The sequence below is a fragment of the Myxine glutinosa genome, chromosome 3 (genome assembly GCF_964187855.1).
Source record: "Myxine glutinosa chromosome 3, kmMyxGlut1.1, whole genome shotgun sequence".
In the NCBI taxonomy this organism is placed as follows: Eukaryota; Metazoa; Chordata; class Myxini; order Myxiniformes; family Myxinidae; genus Myxine; species Myxine glutinosa.
In genome coordinates, this window is record NC_136263.1 from 128,197,714 (window position 1) to 128,217,347 (window position 19,634).

Below are 19,634 nucleotides of genomic sequence, written 5' to 3' on the forward strand. Positions count from 1 at the left end.
TTTGTGAACAAGATATCTGGAAAAGTTCCAAACGGATTTGGATGAAAGTTGGTGGGATGATTGCCCTTGGGATAAGGAAGAATTGATTAGTTTTTGGTGAAGCTCAGGATATTATTCTGGATCCAGGAATTTTTTTGGGGAATTTTTTGGGAAAGATTTTTTCTGTTTTACTGCATTAAAGCTTTTATTCTTATTCTTAAATGATGTTTTTCTCCTCCAATTCCGAGATATATCAAAATAAATTCTCTGTCAGTTAGAGCCTACTTTCTTTTTCATTTATTGTTTTGGGGAGAGGGGATGTTAAACAAAACTTATTATTCCAACTAAACCCACGGCGGGAGAATGCGCTCTACTGAGTGGCGTTCTAGTTTGTGTGTGTGGTTTGTTTGTGTGTATGGGTGCATGGGAAGGAAGTGTGGGTTTATGGGAAGGAAGGTTGTGTGTGTGTGTGTGTGTGTGTGTGTGTGTGTGTGTGTGTGTGTGTGTGTGTGTGTGTGTGTGTGTGTGTGTGTGTGCGCGTGGGAAGGAAGGTTTGTGTGTGTGGGTGCATGGGAAGGTTTGAGAGTGTAGGTTGTGGGGAAGGTTTGAGTGTCTGTGGTCCGGTTGAAAGTGTACGGTGTTTTTTTTTGAATAAATGGATCATTTATTGCCAATGTAGTAGGACTATCTATTAGTCCTGGTCTCATTAAAACTTTTGGCCTTTGCTGGCCCTTAGTGGAGAGTCCCTTAGTTGCACATAAAACGTTTTCTCAGACTTGCAGATTGTTCTTTTGTCTTGCATCATATGTGACAATTCTTAATTATAGTTTGTTTTTTTTACCTCGGAATGTGGGTAAATATTGATTAGGATTGTTATTTTGTTCACAGCCAAAATGTTGCCGGTATGCTTGCCATTCAAAGGCCTGAAGTTTGCAGATGAAAAAAAATGCTTCATCTCTGGCTGGGGGCACACATCTCAGTATGGTTGTAAGTTAACAATGATTTTATAATGTTTTATGAGAAAACGTGGTTTAGGTTTCCGGATGAGACTGAACTCTATTTTGGTCAGACTGGATGAAATGTTAAATGTTTAAGACCAATGATTAAAGTAGATAAATTACGCTAATTTTATTTTTAAAGTAGATATTAAAGTAGACAGAACAGTGTGTTTTTTAATTTATGTTTGATGGTGATGATGATGGTGATGATGATGATGATGATGATGATGATAATAATGATGACGATAATCATAATGATCATAACGATAATGTGATGATGATGGTGGTGGTGTCGCAATGATGATTCATGCCACTGGGGACACGCTCATACCCGTAGTCAGCCTGTCGAACACATTCACTTTTTCACTCAAACTCATCATTTTCGTTCTGCCTCTTTCGAGCAGACTCACCATCCCGACTCATATTACACCGAGAGGCCATGCTTAAAGGCAATGAATAAGTGAAACAATAGCACAGGTTCACAGTAGCGAGTGGAGAGGCAGTGCTGTGAAATGAAAGGACAGGGTGTGCGCCTTGGGTGGCGTGCCCACGTTGTGCTGACAAAATAATGCAGTACTGCACAGTATCAATGTCTGCTAACTGTGGGTCATCGGGGAAAACTCCCTTTTTACAATTTTTGTGAGTTTCCGTGATAGAACTCACATAGTACAACTGTGGATCATGAAGGAAAAATCTTTTTTCCAATTATCAGAAGTTTGTGGGTCTTCTTGGTAAAAAACGCTTTTTGAGTCTCCAAAATATAACCAGCTTTCCAAGTCTCCAAGGTATATATATTCTCATTTCTGTTGAGCCTCCAAGATAGGTAGCACGTTGTGAGTTATCAAAACAAAACCCACATTCCAAGTCTCCAAAAATATGACCAGCTTTCCAAGTATCCAGGGTAAATTCCTTTTTCCATTTTTTGTGGGTTTCCATGACTAGCAACGGTACCCGCCCTACGGGCGGGGCTTCAATTGGAAGGCCCAAATGAAAAGGTAAAATATCAGAAATTGAAGGCTTTTTTTAGTTTAAACGATTCATATAAACATCCGTTAAATCATATCACACGCAAGTCATCAAAATCTAAACAGTATCTTTAGAATTTCAATAAAAGCCACATCACTGTTCATATCAGTAAATATTATTCCATCGTGTTTCAAATCGTGATATCAACTGTACGCTTTTCTTTCGGGAATTTTTAAAAATGATTTTGTACCTCTTCTTCAGCTTAGAACTTCAGGATAGACGACATTGCTGATAAAAGTTCCTATTGACATAAAGTGTTGACGTATCATTCCATTTTTTTCCTAAAGAAACGCGTGCAGTTGATATCACGATTTGAAACACGATGGAATAATATTTACCGATATGAACAGTGATGTGTTTTTTTTTATTGGGATTCTAAAAATACTGTTTAGCTTTTGATGATTTGCGTGTGATATTTAATGGATGTTTATATAAATCGCGCCTCCAAATTGGAGCCCCGCCCTTAGGGCGGGTACCGTTGCTTGTCATATATACACAAAGAATTAAGTTAAGCACCCCCCCCCGTTTTTTTACAACCTCGCACATTACAAGTTTGTTGTCGTCAAAACAGTGTAATATACCCATGATATTGCTATATTTTCTGGAGAAGTGATATTATGGTCACATAAAAACATAACAATCATGCCGTTTTCAATATTTTATTCTGAATAATTTAAGGTGAAATTTTTTGGGAATTTTAGGCATATTTTCACCTCAATTTAAGTATGGAGCTATAGGTCCATCACGGACAGTGTGGATGACGTTTATGTTTTCTAACGTACAGTCATTGTTCTGAGAAGACCTCTAGCGATCTTTGCGTCAATAACGTGTGTAGGACCCACGTGATCGGATCACTGACTCAACCCTACGTCTCATAGACCCTGTAAGCCGTCGTATGCGTTGCTGTGGCAGGTTGAACCCCCTCGAGCACGTTTGGGACATGTTGGGACGACAAATTGCGAAGATGGTCCCTCCAATAGCCAATCTGGATGAATTGGAACGTGCATTACATCGGGAATGGAACAACCTGCCACAGCAACACAGCAAGTTATACAATGAGAATCATCACTGGCATTTCACTGTCTGGTCTTTCATTTCACTGACGAGTCTGGCATTTCACTCAGGCCAACTGGCACAGTCTTCAAGCAGCCATCAATCATCTGGACTGGTCTCCCATCTCTACCGCCTCTGACATCAACTCATCCTGGGAATTCTTCCAAAGTAAATTGCTCTCTCTCATGCACAGATGTATCCCATCTCGTCTTCATTTGTCATACCCTTCCTCCCGTCCATGGTACACGGAATCTTGTGGTGAGGCTATTGCCCAGAAACAACTTGCTTTCGTCTCCTGGAAAGCAAATCCAATGGAAGGAAATCTCATTTCCTTTCACAAAGCCTGAAACAAGTGTGTGTCCACCCTCAGGAGAGCCAGGAAACAATATCTCTCCGTTCTCAGGACAGAACTCTCTTATCTGTCTCCCTCTTCCAAATCCTGGTGGTGTCTGGTCAAATCTGTTTCTGGTGTTTGTTCCCCCTCCATACCCTCCCTCACCTCAAATGGCCACACGGCTGACTCCGCACGTGAAAAAGCTGAATGCCTCAACTCTGTGTTTGCCTCTAAATCTTGTGTCCCAAACCCATCACTCTCTGTACCCACCATACCCAGTCGTACCCAGCTGCTCCTGGACTCTGTGTCCTTTCCCCCTGACAAGGTGGAAAAGTTTCTGTCAACCCTCGACTCTGATTCTGCAACTGGACCTGACGGCATCAGCCCACGGGTCCTAAAATCCTGTTCTTCCGCTCTTTCACTCCCTCTCTCTGTTCTCTTCACCCTCTCTTTTGCTCAAGGTCATCTGCCATCTGCTTGGAAATCTGCCAACATCACCGCTTTACAGAAAAAAGGTGCAAAAACAGATCCCAACAACTACAGACCAATCAGCCTTCTCCCAATTATCAGCAAAGTCATGGAATCCATCATTGCTTCAGATATGAAATCTTTCCTCTTCTCCAATGGCTTGATCTCTGATCATCAATTTGGTTTCAGACCTGGTCACTCTACTATGGACATGCTGCTTCTGCTTTCTAAACAATGGATGGAGGTCCTCAATGCCAAACAGGAAATTAGAGCTGTCTCCCTTGACATATCACGTGCCTTCGATACGGCCTGGCACCTCGCTCTGCTCACCAAACTCTCCTCTTTTGGTATCCATGGAAATCTCCACGCATGGCTGGCGGACTTCCTCTCTAGTCGTAGTCAACGTGTGGCCCTGAATGGGTTTATCTCATCTCCTCTTCCTGTTCAGGCTGGAGTTCCCCAAGGCAGTGTTCTGGGCCCTGTGCTTTTTCTGGTCTTCATCAATGATCTCTCTGACTCTCTTGAAAATCCTCTCTATCTCTTTGCTGATGACTCTACTCTCTGTCGCTCCATTCTTCATCCCTCAGCTCGGCAGTCTGCAGCCTCCTCACCTTCTGCAGACCTGGACAAAATCACAGACTGGGCAAACAAGTGGAACATGTCTTTCAATCCTGACAAATCTCACACTCTTACGATGTCTCTCCGAAAAGACCGACTAGACAACCCTCCCATCCACTTTCTGAATAATCCTCTCCAAGAAGTTCTGTCACTCAAGCTTTTGGGTCTCTCTATCTGCCATGATCTCTCCTGGGAAAACCACATTTCAAATCTGGCCTCCAAAGCCAGTCGCTGACTGGGCATCCTCCGTCGTGCGAAGTCCTTCCTTGGCACACCTGAGCTTCTCACCACATACAAGGCTTTCATCCACAGCTCAATGGAATACTGCTCTCCCCTCTGGGCTGGTGCTCCTGCCTCACACCTAGCTCGTCTTCACGCTGTTGAAACCAAAGCATTCAGAATCATTGGAATCTCCCGCGATGAAGCTAACTCCAATGGCCTCTCACTCACTCACCACAGGCAGGTTGGTGGTCTTTCCGTCTTCTACCGACTCCTCTCTGGCCTTGCCCCCCAGCTCTCTTTGGGTTCTGTCCTGCAAATATTCCTACAGGTCGCACAAGATCTGCCTGCAACGCTCTTATGGTTAAACTGCCAAAATCAAGACTCTCTGCTCACCTTCACTCCTTCATTCCTCTTTTCTCCCACCTCTGGAACAAACTCCCTCACTCTCTTCAATCCCACTCCACCCTCCAAGTCTTTAAAACAGCTGTTCACCACCATCTCTTATCTTCCCCCATCCAAAACCTTGATCTTTTCTACCCCCGCTAATTTCACCCCAATTCCACTTTTTTGAAATACCAACTTCTGTCCTGGAAGTCCTTGGTGTCCTTGTGTTTTATACTTCTCCCACCCCACGCCTCCTCCCCCCAAGCCCTCTCCCTCCCACACATCTCCCTGCTCTCAAATGTTGTGTGCTCTCAAGTTTTTGTGTGCTTCCCCTTGTCTCCCCATCTTGTCTTCCGCTCCCTCTTTTTATATATTTTGTTTGTCTCGTTGATTTGTTTGTGAAGTAAATGTCAGCTCTTTCACGAGCCTCGATTCAGTATACAAAAAAAAAAAAAAAGGCTCCCAAGTACATCTCCTTATCCAATAACCGGTCACTCACAAGGTCTTCAACCAAATCAATGAACTCGTTTCTCATTTTATGAAGAAGCTTCTTCTCAATTTGTATTTCTGATCCAATTTCCTGTGAAAGAAAATATAACATATTGATTAATTCATTTAATTCATTTAATACAAGATCAGCTTATGCTTCAATCAAACTCTGTAAATATTCAAAGAAAATCTTACCTCCATAGATAAGAGGTTTGAGTTCAGTTCATCAATTTGAAGGTTTACAGCCACATACTGTAGGTAGTTAGTCTCCAAGGAGCTCGAAAGTCATTCCACTCAAGTTCAGCACAATAGTCCATTCTCAAAAAGTGTTAAAATTTGTTTAAATTTTAATTGTGTTCCAGTCCTTTACATAAGATTGGTGGGTGTGGCTTTCTTTGGAAATTCCTTGGGGAATTCCTAGACTGGCCCAGGCAAGCCTCGTGGTGTAGGACTTAACGGTAAATGATGTAAAAGTAGGTGGGGCTTATAAAAGTTGGCATGGGCAAGTGAAATAAGGGTAAAAGTGGGTGAGGCTTATAAAAAGTGGGCATGGTTTGTGAAAAATGTATATGTGGCTCGGGAGCAACGATATTTAAACCAAGAATCAAGTTCCAACATATTGTTTGCCAATATTATCGATGGTGATGAGTATCATAAGAAAATCAAGCTATTCCCGAAAATATAACATTAACAGATATGCATTGGCTCTCTATATCTTACAATAATTCATCAAATGTCCGTCCGTCTGTCCATTTGAAGATATCGCAAAAACGGCTGAACCGATCGCAACGATATTTTGGGTGGGTAATCCTACGACTCACTGGAGTAAAATAGGCTATATTGTTTTTCCAAGTTTTCCAATTTTCCAGTTTTTCCAAACACCGATATGAACCGATATGAACATGAATAATAATTACCGATATGAACAGTGATGTGGCTTTTGTCGAAATTCTACGTACCATGAGAGAGTAGATCGACTCCTGACGAACTCTTCCTACATAAACGTGCGGCTCCGAAGTAACACGGCAGCGTTTGCAAAGCGACTGAGAAACAGATGTAGCGGCCGCTTCCGTGTTACAGATTCGGCACGCACTCTTCACACATAAACGTGCGACTGAGAAAGACATGTAGCGGCCACTTCCGTTTTGCAGAATTCAATCTTTTTTCAAAATGGACGCCATGTACTGTTTAGATTTTGATGATTTGCATGTGATATGATTCAACGGATGTTTATATGAATCGTTTAAAATAAAAAAAGCCTTCAATTTCTGATATTTTGCCTTTTCATTTGCGCTTCCCAATTGAAGCCACGCCCATAGGGCGGGTACCGTTGCTAGTAAGTTTAATGTAAAGATGCCAGTATGATACACAATAATGAGGTTGGAGTATGGTGTCTCTCCTCTCTCTCTCACACACACACACACACACACACACGTAGTAATATAATGGTAGTTGTGAGATAAAAGCTAGACAGTGAGCGAATGTTAGTGAGCTACAAGGAGCGTTAGCGAGTGTCTGTTGAGTGGTTGACCTCACAGCCAACATTCTATTACTACTCGTGTGCCCTGCAGAAACCTGTGGGGCTTGGGGTGGGGGTGGGGGGGGGCAAAACATGGAAAGAGTAGATGGTGAAAGACCAGATATAAAGCTATATGTGTAAAGTTTGAATAGTGAGGTTGCATTGCCTGCTTGACTGAATGTATGGAGACAGCTGTGGTCATGAATCTACTGATGTGGCTCATGGCTGTGGTTGTGCACCCACTGTTTGGAGAGGTTCTGAGCTGAAAGTGTAAAAACGTCAATGAAAAATGGAGCCAGCTGATGATCTAGTTCTAGACAGTCAGAAATGTTGTGACTCACTTACAAGTTATACTAAATTTCTTCCTTTAGTTATACAACTATTTCTACATTTGCAATGAAAATAAAGTCGTGTAAGGATGTTGTAAATTACCCAATTACTATAATTTACATCATCCTTTGACATGTTCATATAACACTTTACAAATATCTGTTAATGTTAAATAAATGATTAGAATCGTTGTGTAAAACTGATGTGTATTTTAACATTACTTTTCTTTCCATACAGCATCTATTCCAGATGACCTACAAAAGGCTGAGATTGAACTGATTAACAGTAAAAGATGCAATTCGTCCGATGTATACCGTGGAAGAATCAGTCCGAGAATGACTTGTGCCGGTTTTCTCAAGCGAGGAGGAGTTGACAGTTGCCAGGTAAACCTGTGGGTTTAAACATATTTATTGCTGTATAATTCTAAGGAAGATTAAATGGAAATGTTTTGTGATCATCCAAGTTGGTATATAAACGTGAAGCACCATAATATACAGTACAGTAATAGTTCAAATTTTCTCAATGGTAATTATATTCTTAAATATATATACAGGTAATTTGTAAAATAGCACATCCGCCTTGTGATAAGAACACTGAACTAACTTTCAAATGGTTATAGATCCAGATGTAATGAAAGGCAGCAGAGCAGGATAAAGGATCTGAATTTCAAGCATAATCATCTCAGGAAAACCAACTGGTTCATTTTACAATACCAAAACTGACAAGGCTTGCAAATGTTCAAGAAGGGATATTTTTTAAGCAGTGGATTTGACTTGCTGGATTAATGCCCTTATAAATAATACAAACAAAATTAGCAGTTCCTTTTAAACATGAACGTGAAAAATGCAGATTCCAGGATTGATCAGATACTTTTCCAATAACTCCCACTAGGTAAAACTCTCAAAAAGCCAGGTTTTCCCCCAATCTCCAGTCTTTGGCTCCAATTTTCTCTAATTTATGGTACTGCCTTCTGGAGACAGTCAAATTGCATTCTTTCGTCGAGGGCATCAATTAACTGGTCTACTACCTTCTCATGTTATCCCCATACTTACATGAAATATTTTCTACCCCTTTAACCTACCTCACTCAACTGTCTTACTTGCAGGTTGCTGTATCAATTGTAGCCAGTCAGAATGTAACCTTGACTCTTGACACATAAGTACCACAATTCCACATTTTTGGCCTGACGTGTGTTAAAACATGAGTTCCATTGCAATGAACTTTCAGGAGGAGACGATTGGGCCCATCAAAGTTTGCACTCATCTTACTAACTTATGGTTGTTCCCTTGCTCTATCATTTAACAAGTACAAAAAGTTTTAATTAAAACAAAAGCCGCGTCGATGTTACACAATGCCTAGATGCAGCGTTGCCTATAACGTCGATGTTATAGGCACAGGACATTCCTATTGATTCGATTACTTGATGTTATTTTTGTGCAAAGTGAAAATATATCTCGGCAATTTCCCGTGTGTGGCGACGAATTTTTAATATAACTCGGCATTTTCCCGTCTGTTATTTTGGGCGGTGTATGACTGACCATGCCGCGATTTAAACAAAATATATATATCTCGGCATTTTTCCGTCTGTTATTTCGGGCGGTGTATGACTGACCATGCCGCAATTAAAATAAAAAAAAATCTCGATGGACTTGAAGTTACAGGCCTTTGAGAATTCATTTCGTTCTATAAAGGGCAACTTTCATCGGATTTTCTTCCCGTTTTTTTTCAACCGAGTCTAAAACTATGTTAGCGACTGTGAAAAATGAAATGATATATCGAATTTGATTTGAAATAAAACTGTGTGAGAGAGGAAGACACCACGGGCCTACAAAACAGGCCTCAAATCTATGCGAGTTAATAAAATGGTGGATATTTGTTTATATGAAGGCTCTCCCAGAATGGGTGGAGCTATGGTTCCCAGAATGGGTGGAGCTTTGAGGTTTTGTCTTCTCTGCAAGAACAAGAAGAAGAAGAACAAGAAGAACAACAACAACAACAACAGCAGAGGGCACTCTATGACCAGCGTCTGCGACGCGGCTAAAAATGCTGACCATCAAGCAAGGAAGTAGCATGTACCATTTAAAAAGCCTTTGGCTTGACTTGGTCAGTGTTTGAACCCCCAACCTCCAAGACACAGAGCAGAAACTCCAACCATTAGGCCACCAAGGCTGGTAAAGGCTGATGTTGCACCTTTGGTGCCGATATTTATCCACAAGTATGAACTCTGCAAACTACATTGCTCTTTACAAATTTAAAACGTATTTTATTTCCAGTTTTCTTTTTCTAAACCTTCATTGTTTTGTAATGCCAAACATCCTTTACCCTTTCAAATGCATTTAACATTAGAATCGCACTCTGCAGAGCATGCATACCTTCACCGGGCTGAACAGTTTACGTTATGTCGCCTAATGATGGGCCTTTACCAAAATCGAACCAGTTGTTCTTGTCACCTACCCAAATCATCCACCAAGTTTTGTTGTAATCCGTCCACACCTTTTTGAAATATCATGCTATATATCGATTTGGCCCCATCTCTAAATGATGAAGAAACACTGAAAAAATTGTCGGATCCAGATTTAGATCTTCACCAAAATCTATTCAATTCATCCTTGTCACGCAGCCAATCTGTCCGCTAAGTTTTGTGAGAATTTGTCCCTAACTTTTTTAGATATCATGCAAGAGATTGTTTTTGTCAACATCACCCCATGGTGAAGAATCATTTAAAAAATATTGGATCCGAATCTTCACCAAAATCTAATCAATTAGTCCTTGTCACACACGTAACCTGTCTGCTAGGTTTCATCAGAATTCGTCACTAACTTTTTAAGATATCTTGATCCTTGCATCTACAGGCCAATCAGCCTGCTCCCAATCATCAGCAAGGTCATGGAATCCAGCATCGCTTCTGATATTAAATCTTTCCTCTTCTCCAATGGCTTGATCTCTGATCATCGATTTGGATTTAGACCAGGCCACTCTACCCTGGACATGCTGCTTCTGCTGTCTCAACAATGGATGGAGGCCCTCAACGCCAAACAGGAAAACAGAGCCTTCTCCCTTGACATATTTTGTGCCTTTGACACAGTCTGGCACCAGCACTGCTTCATCAAACTCTCCTCTTAAGGTATCCACAGCAATCTCCACTCATGGCTTGCTGACTTCCTCTCCTGTCAACATGTGGCTCTCAATGGAATTCTCTCATCTTATCGTCCTGTCCAGGCTGGAGTTCCTCAAGGCAGTGTTCTGGGTCCGGTGCGTTTTTGTAATCTTCATCAATTTCTGCGACTCTGGAAAATCTTCTTTTTCTTTTTGCTAATGACTCCACCCTCTGCTGCTCCATCTCTCATCCCTCAGATCAGCAGGCAGCAGCCTCGCACTCTCTGCAAACCTGGAAAAAAAACCATAAGCTGGTCAAACACTTGGAACATGTCCTTCAATCTTGACAAATCTCGCACTATCATTATGTCTCTCTGAAAAGACCATTTGGAAAAGCCTCCCATCTACTTTCTCAACAATCCTCTCCAAGAAGTTCTGTCACTCAAGCTTTTGGGGTTTATATCTGCCATACTTACATTTCCAAGCTGGCCTCCAAAGCCATCCATCGACTGGGCATCATCCATCGTGTGAAGTCCTTCCTTGCCACAACTGAGCTCCAAACCATTTACAAAGGTTTCATCTGCAGCTTGATGGAATACTGCTCTCCCCCCTGGGCTGGTGCTCCTGCCTCACACCTAGCTCGGCTTCACGTTGTAAGAACCAAGGCTTTCAGAATCATTGGAATCTCACGCAATGAAGCTGATTCTGAGAGTCTTTCACTTGCTCACCGCAGGCAGGTTGGTGATCTTTCTGTCTTCTACCCACTCCAATCCGGCCTAGCTCCCCTTGCTCTGTCTGTGCTCTTCTCCTGGCCCCAATATTTGTGCAGGATGCATAAGGTCTGCCCTGAAACACTCTTCTTGTGAAACTTCCAAACTCAAGACTCTCTGCTCACCTTCATTCCTCTTTTAATCCCCACCTCTGCAACAATCGACCACCCTCTTCAATCCCACTCTTCCCTTCAGGTGTTTAAAACAGCTGTTCACCACCATCTGGGTGGTTCGTGTGCAGCCACCCGGCTGCTTGTTGCATACTTTCCTGTGGGCGCGTCTGCCCCTAATGGAATGCCTTTCTATAACCAGTTAGCTGGTACTCATTTTGTCGATCTCGGAAGGATGACAGGCCCCACCTGAATTCATGAGTCAACCCCACCTGCTGTTAATTCAATGCGATTCGAAATCTGGACGTTGGGATCCCAAGCCCGCTGCCCTGTTCCAAACTTCTTCCATTTAAGAATTATGGAGGCCACTGTGCTCTTGGGAACCTTCAATGCAGCAGGATTTTTTTTGTAGGCTTCCCCAGATCTGTGCCTCGACACAATCCTGTCTCTGAGCTCTGCAGGCAGTTCCTTCGACCTCATGGCTTGGTTTTTGCTCTGATAGGCATTGTCAGCTGTGAGACCTTATATAGACAGGTGTGTGCCTTTCCAAATCATGTCCAATCAATTGAATTTACCACAGGTGGACTCCAATCAAGGTGTGGAAACATCTCAAAGATGATCAAGAGAAATGGGAGGCACCTGAGCTAAATTTCAAGTGTCGTAGCAAAGGGTATGAATACTTATGTCAATGTGATATTTCAGTTTTTTCTTTTTAATAAATTTGCAAAACTTTCTAAAATCCTGCTTTCTCTTTGTCATTATGGGGTAATGAGTGTAGATTGATGAGGGGAAAAATGAATTTAAACGATTTCAGCATAAGGCTGCAACATAACAAAATGTGAAAAAGTGAAGGGGTCTTAATACTTTCTGAATGCACTGTATTATGATTTAAAACAGGATTTAAAATAAACGGTAAATGCTTTTCAGTTGGCGGCGTGCATGGTTCAGTCAATCATGTCATATACCTTGTACATGCATACTGTACATGTGCAGAGCTTATGGCTGCCTGGTCGCATACCTTCGACATTAAGGTTAAAGGGAGTGTGCACTCTCCAGACAGCACAGAGGACACACTCTGTCCAAGTGGCAAGCAACATTCTTACCAACGTAGGAAGCACAACTTTATTCAAAGCATGTCATCGACATTCTTGTTGAATCGGGGAGACTTTGACCAGTGCACGTCCTGACCCCATAAAATGATTGTGATGGTTTAAATGTCCTTTGATTTGGATTATTTAAACTTCGTCACTAATTGTAAATTATATCATGATGTCATCAATAATTGTAAATAATATCACGGCAACAATTGAAGGTAATAAGTGTTGTAGAAGAAAGAAGCCGTTTCCAAATTATAGGCTTTAATTCACTCAATTGAAGCAGTAACTACAAATACAAACAAGAAAGAGCAATCAGAGATGGCAGACCCTCGCCAGGACATGTTTTTAGTGGTTTTTAAGCCTTTTGTGTGAATACAAATATGGCGGCTGAACCACGTGACCGAGGAGGTCATCATTTTTTTTTCTCCACCAATATATCCATAGGTGAAGCTCAATGAATTTCATCTTGATTGGATGAAGTTTTAAACTTGTCGAATTATGACATCATAATGAAGGAACCTATGACAACATCATTAACATATGTTATTCCACATGGAGAGTTATTTACAATGAGACGTCTCATTTTTTTCTATGCAGCGCTTTCGGAGATGTAGAGGTGCAAAGTTTTTCGATTTTCCAAGATGGTGCCCATTCCACATGACCTATGATGTCATAATTATCATTAAAATTTCTACAGGAGGAGGCGCATCAATGGTAAAACTTACCAGTCAATCGGACCAACGGTTGCAGAGAAAATCATATTTATTCTGTGCGGACAAACAGACAGACAAACAGACAAACAAACAAGCAGACAGATGAAAAATCACTCACAGAGCGACACTTGGCAGAAGAGAACAAAGCAGAATGGCACTCAGTCGAGCAGCCTTTTGACCTCACAAATAATTGGTGGTTGAATTCGGTTAGCCGATATGTAAATCCTTTTCAAATTTCAAGTAATGGGATGAAAATTGAGGATTTTAGAAATTTGAAAAAGGTGGTTGACCTTTGGTCTATGTTGACCTTTTGGCCTATGTTGATCTCAAAAATTGTTTGTGATTCAAATCAGTTAGCTGATATGAAAATTACATTCAAATTCCAAGTCAATTGGATGAAAATGGAGGATTTTATATATTAGAAATTGTTGTTGGCCTTTGGCCTATGTTGACCTTTTGGCCTATGCTGATCTCAAAAATAGTTGGTGGTTGAATTCAGTTAGCCAATATGTAAATCCTATTCAAATTTCAAGCAAATCGGATGAAAATGGAGGATTTTAGAAATTTGAAATAAAGTGGTTGACCTTTGGCCTATGTTGATCTTTTGACCTGAAAAATATATATGATTTTGTCGGACCACGAACTCTACCATTTGGTGAAGTTTCGTGAAGATCGGTTTAAAATTGTGACCTGGAGGCAAGTATAAGTGAGTGGACTGACAAACACACAAACCAGAGTGATCAACATACTTGGAAAAAAAAAAAAAAATTTTTTGCCAAGTAACAGACTAACAAACGGACTTAAATGCAAGGCACAATAATAGTATAATCAGCTATGGTAAAGCATTAAGTAAAATAGTACATTACTTCAATGATCCTTCAATGTCCTACCAAATTGCATTACAGCTGCGCAAGGCACCATCCGAGGTCCCACGCTCGATCAGAGCCCAGCTTTTCAAACTGTTAGCAACCCCCTCGGAAGCAGAGATCACGTCACGGGAAACCAGCATCTTCTCCTTCAGTTTCATCATTATGAGCTATACATTTCATTTCCACAGCGTCCCGCCATCTTTCTGCTTCCGTAGTGTCCCTCCCTCTTTCTACTTCCACAGCGTCCCACCCTCTTTGTTTCCACAGCGTCCCGCCTTTTTTCTGCCTCCACAGCGTCCCGCCCTCTTTCTGAAAGCTCCTTGGTGCTCATGGTTGAATCTTTCCTGTGAAATGCACTACCCAGCAGAGAAAACCTACAGGAGGAGCTGATTTTATTTTAAAATAATCAGAATCATAACAATTTAACACAGGTGGAGGCCAATTAACTTGTTGTTGGCATTTGAAGGTGATTGGTTACACCTGAGATAATTTACAATTTCTATTATAATGGGGGTGGACACTTATCCAACCAAGATATTCTTGTTTTGAATTTTTAATTAACTTTCTGAAATGTGTAGAATTTGTTTTTCACTTGGAAGTTGTGGGTTATGATGTGTAAATAAAGATGGAAAAAGTCTGATTTAATGCATTTTAATTCCAGGCTGTAAGGCATCAAAAGGTAAAACTTTTGGAATGGGGTGTAGACTTTCTATAGGCACTGTATACACATCGACACAATGACACATACAAACATCTTTACATGCTGACACAGCACAACAAGTACATTATGAAACAAGAGTATAATTTTACATGAATTATGATGAAGCAATGGACAAACATACACAATACTGTATATGGAATTTTTAAAATTCGGCCCCTGAATAATGAACTACATGCTTCATTTTGATTATTTTTTTTAACAGCAATTGCTTCTTTTTCTGCAGGGGGACAGTGGTGGCCCATTGGTGTGCAATGAAGATGGGATTTGGTACCTAACTGGTGCCACAAGCTGGGGTGTAGGTTGTGCTGCTATGTACAAGCCAGGTGTCTATGCCAATGTTTTGGAGTTATCGAGTTGGATTTCCCAAATAATGGAGGTATGTACATAAGTGTTTTATTTTTCAATCAACCATCATTATCTGAATCTAAATATTAAATTTTCTTATTGATTATTGACAACTTTTTAGTTAGTATGAATTCTTCACACACAAAACATTGCGGATTAAGCTACGACTATTGCCATCATGCAAGTCTGCAAGAGCTTTGTTTTGCTGTTGGTGGGGTTCTTGTTGTGGGCAATTTTTGAAATGTACACCCATTGGTCGAACAGCTGCCAAACCACACCCACATCTGTTGCTTGACTCCACCAAATATAGTACCCATCATAATAAATTATATGGCTGCCATCTTGTTTCCTGGTGGGCTTAACCCCGGCCTGTAGGCTACTGCTGATTATACACTGCCCAGCTTTGTAGCACCAGATTTCCATTGGTTTTGTTTGGATCGAGTGTTAAATTATTCGTAAGGTTTAATCAAGCCCTTATATGCCTCCTTAAAAAAATAGTTACGTAATTTTGAATGGCCTCATATGCACATTAAATGCATGCTTCTCATTCCAGGATTTTTAAAGCCATTTCATTCACGCTTAATGGCAAAGTTCTGTGCCTCAAATGACCACGTACAGGCAGGTTTTATGAACAAAAGGTTTATTACCAGCGAGAGAGAGAGAGAGAGAGAGAGAGAGAGAGAGAGAGAGAGAGAGAGAGAGAGAGAGAGAGAGAGAGAGAGAGAGAGAGAGAGAGATATTCTTCAGAGACTTTTGACTTTTGTGTCCTTTTATTATAAAAGTATAAAACCAAAGTATTCCAACTCCACTTTACATACAAATCACAACCTCATTTCCAATGCATTTGCACAAAACACCCCCCATGCCCCATAACTCTTCAAACACAAGAAGGTTCCCCATGTTTACATGATAAGCATGTTCGAGCTTTATACGTGCTGACACCATCCCGATGAAACAAAAAAGTGCATTTTCATTTTTTCCACTACCTAATCTGGCTTTTCTGGTTTTATAAATTGCAAGCTTAGCAATTCCAAGCAAAAAATGCAAAAGAAAAATCACAGAGTTTTTCCTAGTATTACATGCAAGTCCGTAAACAAAGATTGTAACAGAAAAAACAATTTTGAATTTACAAAAGATTCGGCTCAGATACAGAAACAGAGATGACAATCTCTTGCACTCAATAAACGCATGATACAAATGTTCAACATTACCACAAAAAGGACATAAATTAGACACAGCGGGGTTAAACTTCTGAACTAGCACCTGTGTGGCCAGGGCGTGATGGACCAGTCTCCAATTTAGGTCTCCTGTACGTCCAACAGTAGGACTCCTGTACATTTCATCCCAATTTGGAGTGAGAAATGCTCCTGCAGGTAAAGACTCTTTCCACTTGTTCCTTAAGGGTGCTGCACAGCCCGGTAAGCACACCTCTAGACAAATTCTATACATTTCCCTTTTTCCCATGATGTGGAACACACCGGATTCTTCGCTGTTAGAGGAAAACACACCATGTTGTTCCTGGGCAGTGACTGAGAGTTCAGGGAAGGTTAAACGAAAATCTACTTCTTCATTTACCCCATTCCACTCAATATTTAGACCTAAAAAAGTCTGGGATACAATCTTTATGACCCTACTCACTATTCTAATTGAACGCAAGCCAATTTTTCCAGAAACAGTGCTGGCAGACAACCATCGCTTTAAGGATAGCTCCATAAGATCTCGCACTTTATTAATCCCATTGTTCGTAAAATGTTCCATAAAAGCTCGGCTGGTAGATATTTCAGCGAATAGTGAGTTTTGGAACAATGGCTCATGCACAAACCTCCTGGGATCATAAGAGATCTCCAACCACCGCACTCCTAGAGCTTGCCAGGCATTCAGGAGAGACCGATGAAATGCAGGGAGCCGAGCTCTATCGACCTGCTTCAAGTCCATAAGGAAAAGTTCCCGGTCATAGTCCATTCCACCTACTTGCCTGAGCAAGGTATTCGTGAGAGGACGCCAGGGCACAACCTCACTGTACAGCAGACGTTTTATTGTCATTAGCCGAAAAGCCATTATTCGACTATGGATGTGCACTAGGTTTTGACCACCTGAATTACGTGGTCTGCACAACACATCTGGCTTAAGCCAGTGGTGGCCTCCCCAGAAGAAGTCAACTAGACCCCTCTGAATGTTGGTGATCAGAGCTTGAGGAGGCTGGAGTGCTATGATCTTATGCCATACGATTGGAAGCACCAGGTTGTTTATTATCGTTACCCGTGCCTTAAGTGACAAGATATGGAGCATCCCTTTCCACTTTGATAGTTTCTGCTTAATGTTATCTAGGAAACCATCCCAGTTTTTCTTCATATAGCTTGTAGTTCCCAAATGGATGCCTAAGTATTTAAACCCATCCGTTTTCCATAACATTCCTCCTGGAAGAGTTGGGGGAACCATATGTGAAGCCTGTGACCCCGATAGGGTATCTGGGTACAGAGAAAGAGCTACACTTTTGTTCCAATTTACTCTTGCTGATGAAGCAAGTTCAAATTTGGCAAAACATGGGGATAGCTCAAAAACATCTTCCTGGTTTTTAACCACAACACACAGTTCGTCTGCATATGCTGACGTAACAATTTTGGAATTGTTTGACAAGGACAAACCAGATAAGGTGGTATGAAGGAGAGCCAGTAAGGGTTCGATGGACAGTGTGTACAACATGCCTGACAGTGGACAGCCCTGACGGATGCCACGCTGAAAGGGGAAAGGACGACACAGACTGTTATTTACTTTTAGCAGGCATGATACATTGTTGTATAAAAGTTTTATGCAAGAAATGAATTTTTCTCCAAATCCTGCTTTAGTAAGAACTGCAAACAAAAATGAGTGATCCACACTGTCAAAAGCTTTCTCCTGATCAAGGAGTAATAACCCAAAAGCGTGCGACGCAGTTTGACCGATAGTAATCATGTCTCGAACCAAGAAAATATTGTCATACATGGATCGTTCAGGTATGCAATACGTTTGGTCATTCCCAACTAAGAACGAGATGACCTTTTTAAGATGCATTGCAAGCATTTTTGACACAATCTTATAGTCAGTATTTAACAATGACAAAGGCCGCCAGTTTGTAATCTGCTGCAAATCCCCTTTCTTGGGAAGAAGGCATAAGACAGCTCAGGGGCAATTCCCCCTGATTTAGGCTCTCGTGAAAAATCTCAATTAAAGCAGGACCCAGAACATTCCAAAAAACTTTGTAAAATTCAGCAGGAAGTCCGTCAATTCCGGGGGCCTTGCCATCTTCGAGTTGTTTCACTGCTGTTGTGAGCTCCTCCAGAGAAATGTCACATTCCAGTTGGAGTTGCTGCTCTTCAGAAAGAGATGGGAGAAGTTCAATCATCTCATTTGCCGTCGTTTTATCCACCGTTCTTGGAGTAAACAAGTTTGAGTAAAACTCTTGCAGTGAATGTTTAATGTCACTCTGGCGAGTCAGAACACCGTCGGAAGAGCGTAGACTCTGAATCTGCCGAGAAGTGTTGGCAGCCTTCTGCATTTTGAAGAAATCTTTGTTTGGAGTCTCGAGGTGTATTATGCTCATCCGTAGGTGAATCATTGCTCCCGCCGCACGCTCTTTGACCAGTTCGGCCAGCAGGGTCTTTTTTTCTATCAGCTGCTGATATTGGTCACTTCCCCAAGATGTTCCAGCTTCTTGTTCATATTTAAGTACATCTGCTTTTAGAGCACTTATCAACCCAGACGTATTACTGGTGGCATACGAGCAATATTGTTGGCAGAAAATCCGAATTTGTGACTTGGTACAGTCCCACCACTGTCACATATTGACATAGGAACACTTTTTCTTTTCTAATCCTTACCATACCAGTCTGAAGGCATTTTTAAAATGTTCATCTTGTAACAATTTCACATTGAAATTCCAGTGTACACTCTTACAGCAATGATAGGGTAACATACAATCCATTGCAATCATATGGTGATCAGAAAAGCCAGATGGAGTTATACATGTTCTCTTAACCAGATTCACCATTCCTTGGTTCACGTACAATCTGTCCAGTCGACCCATGGTTAACTGTTTTTTTGCATAGCACACCCATGTATATTGACGGGTGTTTGGATTTTGTAATCGCCATACATCTCTAAGTTTGTATTTTTTCACAAGTTGTGCCAAGGACTTTGCACTGGGTGGATGTGGCTCAGGAGTGTTCCTGTCCAGTCGAGGGTTGAGTGTGCAATTATAGTTTCCCCCCATACAAATTAAACAAGTCAAATCAACAGTGCTTAAACAATCCGCTAATTTTGGAAGAAATAGAGCCCTTTCAGCGCTGTCACTGGGGCAATACACATTAATAATGCTAACCTTTTTATTGCTGCTACTAAAATCCACCACCATCAAGAAACCCTTACAAATCTCTCCATAGTGAATCTCGGATCGTTGAAGGCGAGGATGCAATATTATTGCCACCCCCGCTTTAGCTTCTTCAACCGCACTGGAG

General features: G+C 41.3%; 1 protein-coding gene across 2 annotated transcripts in view; it reads left to right on the forward strand.

Moving 5' to 3' along the window:
• The window catches only part of LOC137423216 (transmembrane protease serine 3), a 166,571-nt gene that overhangs the window by 83,351 nt on the left and 63,586 nt on the right, over nucleotides 1-19,634 (forward strand). For both annotated transcript variants that reach the window (XM_078774544.1, XM_078774543.1), the window contains exons 10-12: nucleotides 868-966; nucleotides 7,658-7,803; nucleotides 15,020-15,172. In XM_078774544.1, the coding sequence (XP_078630670.1) occupies nucleotides 868-966; nucleotides 7,658-7,803; nucleotides 15,020-15,172 (398 nt within the window). The remainder of the gene's footprint in view (nucleotides 1-867; nucleotides 967-7,657; nucleotides 7,804-15,019; nucleotides 15,173-19,634) is intronic.